Genomic DNA, 7,528 nt, shown 5'->3' on the forward strand with positions numbered 1-7,528 from the left:
GAACCAGAGAGTATAGTTAAGGGACCATATTGAATATTTTGCCTTACTCTAATAAATTAACTGACCTAGTTAAAAATTCACTAACTGAACTCTACCTGCAAGAATGTATATTATGCCTGGGAAACTAACCACTCTTTGAATATACACATATAGTATTATTATTTCTGTAATATACTCGTACGAGTGTAGGTGTTTAGTATAACTATCTCACTTAATTAATAAAAGTGAATTACAACATAATAAATTACACAAAAATATCATTATTTTAGATTACTTTTTAAAATATTTCATTAAATATCTACTTAATAAAATTATATTTAAGATGGGGATAACTTTTTTACATATCATAAAAATTTCCGTATTATATCTTCAACCAATCATATAATACCATTTAATTTTATCATCTTTAATTATTTATTAAATAATATATTTTTTAGTTGTTTTTAATACATTTTACACTAAGAATAATTCTACCCAATTTTTTGTGTTGAGTAGATAAAAATTCACTATTTAACTTGTGCAGAAAAGTTTTGAATATATATGATTACACTCACTCTAACATCTAATACATTTAAATTTTACTGATATATGTAAAATTTAATGTTAAAATACATTTCATTTTCAAAATAGTAGACCTCACACACATTTCTTCAAATAAAAAATGCAAATCTCAAATCTGTTAAAGTGAGTGTATACAGGATTGAAAAGTTTTACAGTCATAAGAAAATTACTTATATAATAAGGGCCACATTTACTACATTTTAATATTATATATCAATCAAATAATTGTTTAGAGGCATTATTAAAAAAACAATTGGTTAAAGACAGTCAACTTCATAGACAGATGACAACCCAAAGCAAATTCACACCCAATGTTTGAAAATGGTACTATTGACTTATTTTAGGAACCAATTTCGAGTCAACCAATATGAACAATCAAGTTCATTATTCGATGCTATCTTGTTTATTTACCAACATAAAATAGTAAACAATTGAATCAAACATGAAACCAGCTGAAGTTGACAATCCCCATGCAAGTGGAAAATATCTTGATACTTACATAATTTTGAGTTGACTTATGAACATGTCCTTGAAACCTATTGGGATCTGTGTTTGATCCCAAAAAATAACATGGCAGAGTTAGCCAACTAATTCAAAACCCTTATAATAAACCAGCATTAATTAAGATTTCACGTGCAACCTTTAAGATTAAATTAAACTAATGTGTACTGTACTACATAGTAATCTTAAATTATCCAACATTAGAACACGGATTGTGGCGATGTTGGGGGCATGAAATAGTTGAATTGAGCTGTGTTTTTTGACCCGTGTATGTGTATATATCTTTGTTTGCCTAGCTAGAATAAATTGTATACAACCAACACCACACATTACACATATATAGTATTCAATTATTCACACACTCTGATGAATTAATTATGTCAAAATTTAATGTTCATGTGAGGAGGGGATTTTTATAAGGTGTAGCTGAGATCCCAAGGGATCATTTGCTTTTTCTTTTCCTCTAAGTGCGCCATACTTGAGGATCCAAACGTGTATTACAATGCTACTACTAGTTTATCACTAAATGTTTGCAAGAGTGTATATGGGTTGAATTAGATTGGGTTTGGTTTAATTTACTATCTAACTTGTTCAAATTTTAATGGATTTACTTGTTTAATATGCAATTTTACGGTCAATACAATTACACACATTTAAATTGGAAAAAATATATTGTTTAATGTTTAATAAAATTCATCATTATATCATAACGAATAATAATACAAATTCCAAGAATTGGTGTTAGTGAAATTTTTAATACGAGTGTTTCTTTCAAAATTTTAAATTCGAATTCCATCAGATACTAACAAACATTGTGTTAGGTCAGTCTATACACTGTGACTTTAAATGAGTCATTAGTTAATAGATGGTGGAATTAGTGTCATTGCATAAAAGGTCTCAACACTGAATATCAAATTTTCAAATAATAATAATAATAGAAAATTGCAAAGAACATTTTCCTAAAATACATGAATTGGAAATAATAAAAAAACAAATAAGAAATAAAAAGTAGTCTTAAAATTACATGAATTTATTGAACTATTACTATTTTTTATAGGCAATAGATTAACTTGACATTAATAGAGAAAGAGTACAAGGGATACTCGCTCGTTTACCAAATTACTTGACAATTAGAAAATTTAAAGGGTTTTTGCACCAAAAATAAAAATTCTTACAACCATTAGATTGCAACCTAATAACATGCCAAAACCATGAAATAAATTTTACATGATTGTAATGAGAAAATAGAATATGTATTCAAAGTGTAAAATATTTGTATATGATGAGAGGCATATATCTCACTAAATCACGCTTCTATTGTTAAAATATTTATGTGATAACAAATATAATTTTTTGATTAATTATATGTGTTTGTGTACTATCTTTAAATTCAATGTGATTTATAGTGATATATTAATTTTATATTTTCATTTAAATCAATAATAAAATATAAAAAATCAATAATATTACATCAACAAGTTCCCGAGTTAAAAACACAAATTTCATAACCAAATCAAGATTATACAAACTATTGCGAGTTGAGCCAAATTTATTTATATTTTAACATGTTTAGATAATTAATTGACCGATTCAACTTGAGTCGACGGATTTGTAAATCATACCAACCAAATACGAGTCGACCCAACTATGAACAATCCTAAATATATGTATATACTTCTGGTAACAAGGACAACTTAGGTGACAACCCTAGCATTCAACACATTAATACCGCTCATTTATGGCATTTAACTTATTATAATTGACCCATCGGTGGCCATTATTATTCAATAATTCAGCCATGTCCTACCTCCACAGACTTAAACAACTTTCATAAAAAGTATTGTCAACAAGAAAAGTCACGTCCTTATGTTTTCTCCAAATGCCATCTGATTCATTTGTGTTCACAACAATCATTGCTTTTCTTCATACCCCTACCCTGGTCCATCCCAAACAACCAAACCAAGCTAATACAAACAAAATAACTGAAAAATAAATTAGATACAAGTTGCTCAATTCACCATTGTAACTCTTCTAGTAAAAACACTTTCATGACTTTAACATTAAAATCCAACTCATGGTAGATTAATTAAATATAGCATCATAGGACATCTGTCGTTACTTTTAGTCGTACCTAACACAATTGATGTTGGAAAATTTAGGTTGTTGTTAGTATTATATAATACAAACATCATAATAATTTTGTACCAAAAAAAAAACATGATAATTAATTTTTTGTTTCTTTTTTTGTATGGAGATTCTTAACTAGATACTTTTGAAACTAATGCACACGGTTTATTGTCCTATTGTGGGGTAAAATGGAAAGAGTCCTACGGAGTATACAACAAGGTTTTATTGTTGCTAAAATCCTTAATAAGAGCTAAAATTGTTTTTGTTTTTTTTTTTATTATTGTTGAGAAATATTGAAGAATTGATACATCATTGTCTTGATAGTCCAATGTATGTCCTATCCATCGACCGTAACTGAGATCGGTAAAATGTGGGCCATATGAGTTGGTTGGTACTAAGTAACACTATTTGTTTTATTGTTGGACTGCAGTTGCTCATTAGTTTGACTGTCTCAAAACAGGCAAGTAATTAATTTACCATTTCTCCTGCAACCATAGTAGTAGTACTTGTTATAACTTATAAAAAAAGCACTCTTTTTAAGGAAGTAAACCTAATTAAGATTTTTATGGCTTTCAACTTCGGATTGATAATGTGTCTCGTATTTAACATATGTCAATCTTTGACATACATATGTTAATTTAGACTCGTCTTTAAAAATTGTGAAAGGTGGGCTAGGCACAACGACATTTATAACTTTCAACTTCTGATCGATAACAGTGTTTAGTATTCAAGAAATATCTGATATTCAACATATGTCAATCTTTGACATACATATGGTCAATTTAAGACCGTCTTTAAGGATTGTGCAAGGCTGACTACAACACAAGAACTTTTGTGGCTTCCAACTCCTGATCGGTAACAATGTCTAGTATTTAACACATGTCTGATATTCAACATATGTTAATCTAAGAATATTTTTGAGGGTATTGCAAAGGAGGCTACAACACAAGACCTCAATATTCAACATATGTCAATCTTTGACATACATATGTCAATTTAAAGTTGTCTTTGAGGATATGCAAGATGTCTACAATACAATCCCTCAATTTTTTCATATTTAAATTGTAGTTAAATATAGTCTCATAATAGATTTGACATACTTAAACATGATTAAATATGATTCCTAGTTGTTCTGTTACAGTTGAACCATCGCTAACCTGCGTGCTAGTTGAACCATTGCTAATCTGCGTGCTTGCTTGTGCGACTATTTTGTAAGTTAAAACAAGTATATTGATTTCATGCAAGTATGCTAAGTAAAACTAGTATATTGATTTACCTCATAAACAATTTTGATTTAGTTACATAATCAATTAATGTTTATTGCATACTTGATATCACAATGGATTTATTGAAATAATCTTGAGTCACTAGATGTGATTTGTGAAACTCAACAGGACAAAATATTCACTAAATTGAAACCAAAGAAACTTGAACATTCAATGAAGAAAATCAAGACAAGTTCTAAATAAAATATCCTTGATAGAAATTCATTCATAGTTACATAATCCCATAATCAGAAAAGGGATTCTCCCTCACTGCCTTAAGCAAGTGCAAGTTAAAGAAAATATTACCCTTTAGTTCCTCAAAGGGTTTATTCAGTTGCAACCAAAAACAGAAACATAGTATTTCTCAGAACCAAATAAGCAATATTTTTCTTAACTTGCACCTAAATAGAATTATGCGAAATCGAAAAAAAACAACAAATTATACGATACAACAAAGGGAATCTGTTTATAAGAATAGTTAGCTCCTTGATCAATGTCTTATGAAGCCATGCACAATGTTGTAACATTTTCTGTTCCAACAATATCAGTCTTATGTTGTTGTTGATCCTTGTACCAAGGTGACCCTCCATCAGAAGAATTCTCAACTGGTTCAGAAGAAGAAATGTTTGATGTTTTCAAAGAAGCTCCTTCGGATAAAGAACCACTCTTTGAAATATTCGAACCGTTGTTGTTGTCTTCGGTTTGAATGAGTTTTCCAAACAACAAAATATGTTTGTGGGGTGCTTTTGCTTCAATATTGGATACTTCCTTAAAACTTTGACCGGAATTTCCCACACTCAACAAGCAAGATAAGTCAACAGTAGTGTTCTTAGTATTGTTGTTGATACTCTTGTAGGGCCTAATAACAGTTTGTTGTTGATCGAATCTCGACAGTGACAAATTACTAAGAAACATGTCATGGTGAAGCTTGTTGAATGGAAAATCAGATTGGTTATTTTGTCCAAATTGAGCATGCCTGGCTCCCTGTATGCTTGATGCAGAATAACTATTAGTCGTAGTACTATCTTGAATGTTACAGAGAGACGAGTTCGCGTAATTGAGAAGATTAATATTGGAGAACGACGATGTTGATGATGTTGTTGTCGTTGTTGGCATTGGAAGTTGGTTTATGAGATGAAAATATGGATCTTGGATAAACCTCGGTTTCTTCCTCGGTGGCGTGAATGGCGAGAGGTTGAAATTCGGCATGTTTGAAACTAGTTCAACTAACCAAGGGTTTACACATTTCACATTTTGAAGTAAATCTGGTTCATCCCACACTACCTGAAAAACAAAACATGACATCATAAACAAGAAAATTTAGAACAATTACTTCAAGCTAATTCGGAACGAGTTCAACAAAAATCGAAATAGGATCCACTTCAAAGTTCAAACAAACTCAAAGCATTAATACTTCTATATATAGTAACAAATGTCAAATATTTTGATTAAATTGTTGCTTAAAATCTCATTCACCTAAGTCACTTTCATATGCAGTAAACTGTTAAAGTGATAAACAAGTACTAATTGTTTGTATCAGAAAAACCATCACAATCTGACAAACTGTAAACTGTTACTTCTGCATTGAATTCAACAGTACAATAACAGTAAATGAGAAAAAAAATAGTCAAAAGTTCAGAATCAATAAAAGGCTATTGTTACCTGAAGAAGACGCCAAGGAGAATCAGGCCAACGAATTGGATCTTGAACTTTAACAGAAGAAATAGTTCCCATAAACCAACTGATTCTAGAAGAATCTTCAGTTTCAAAAGGCATTTTGAATCTCATACCAGAACACCATTGAATTTGCATTGCAGATTTAACAGAAGAAACCTTAACACAAAACTCAGGAGTACTAGCTCTTGGATAATACACAACCTCAAAAGATCTTCCATTCACAGCACAGTTCACAGCTTCAACAACTGACTCAGAAGCAACTTTTCCAATCAAACAATCACTTTTTCTATTCTCATTTCCACACAAGAAACCACCACCAAACAAAGGTGATGATGCCACACGGTTCCAATTACCAGAAGAATTCGAAAACTGATCCGTTCCACCGCCGATTCCGCCTTTCTTGGCTCTCCTTATACCAACACAGAGATCTCCATTTTCAGCTCTCAAAAACACAATCGAATCCCCAGCAACAAGCTTCTTATGATTCACGAAATTGCTCCAACCAGTAGTCAAAAGATGTCTCCTCGGTGTTCCTCTATAGATATGCCGAAACTTCCAACACTGTCCATGCATATCCTTAGCGATAATCGTCTGAACAGGTGGTTCTGCAGAGTAATCCAATCTAGGAAAAATAGTCTCAGCGCAGTATCTCGGAACTGAGAACCCTCCACCATTGTTGGCATCAGATTGTGTCAACGTCTTCGCAAAAGAAGCTGGCTTTTCTTGACCCTCTAAGCCATTCTTTCCAAAGAAACAATCTTGTTCCAAATCCATCTCGTTTTCTCTCAAAGGGGTTAGCCTCATTTTGACATAGACTTCATCAGTATCAGGGTCAGCCATGTATTTCATGGCGGAGATTCTACAAAGTATAAGCGGAGGAACGCGCGTTTTGGTGAAATCTACTTTGCCATGAGCGTGCTCAGCGTGACCTTGTGGGAAGTAAAAGACTTTTGTGTTGAGTGGTGGCATTTGAACCATGGCACCAGCACAAGCATGCCATAGTTGTGAATCTAAGCACTTTTCAGAGGTTTTTTCCATGGAATCCATAACTACAAACATGGTGGATGAGAGAGAGAAGAGAGAAAGAGAGAGAGTGATGTTGTGGGAGAGAGAAGAAAAAGAGTGGTGAGTGAGAAAGAGTTGCAACTTTTTTTTTATGTATAGAAGAAGACAGGAACACCTCACATACACTCTCTCTCTCTTACGCGAGTTGCCGACCAGAATGTGAATTCGACAGACATGAACTAACATGAAAATCGATGTCACAATTTAATGTGCATAATAACAAAATAACCATATTCAAATCAATAAAACATTTTATAAATACACTTTTAAATACCTATATAAATTTCATTATAGAAAACAAATGATATTTAATTTACATTTAAATGAATATA

The 7,528-nt window shown here is 31.6% G+C and overlaps 1 protein-coding gene across 1 annotated transcript; it reads right to left on the minus strand.

Moving 5' to 3' along the window:
* Positions 1-4,582: 4,582 nt before the first annotated feature.
* LOC131613587 (auxin response factor 16-like) lies at positions 4,583-7,280 on the minus strand. Its single transcript, XM_058885246.1, has 2 exons — positions 6,117-7,280; positions 4,583-5,738 (listed from the first exon to the last, which is right to left on the minus strand). The coding sequence occupies exons 1-2, from the start codon at positions 7,188-7,190 to the stop codon at positions 4,953-4,955; spliced, it is 1,860 nt and encodes a 619-aa protein (XP_058741229.1). The 5' UTR covers positions 7,191-7,280; the 3' UTR covers positions 4,583-4,952.
* Positions 7,281-7,528: the final 248 nt, after the last annotated feature.

Source organism: Vicia villosa, linkage group LG1 (assembly GCF_029867415.1).
Source record: "Vicia villosa cultivar HV-30 ecotype Madison, WI linkage group LG1, Vvil1.0, whole genome shotgun sequence".
In the NCBI taxonomy this organism is placed as follows: domain Eukaryota; kingdom Viridiplantae; phylum Streptophyta; class Magnoliopsida; order Fabales; family Fabaceae; genus Vicia; species Vicia villosa.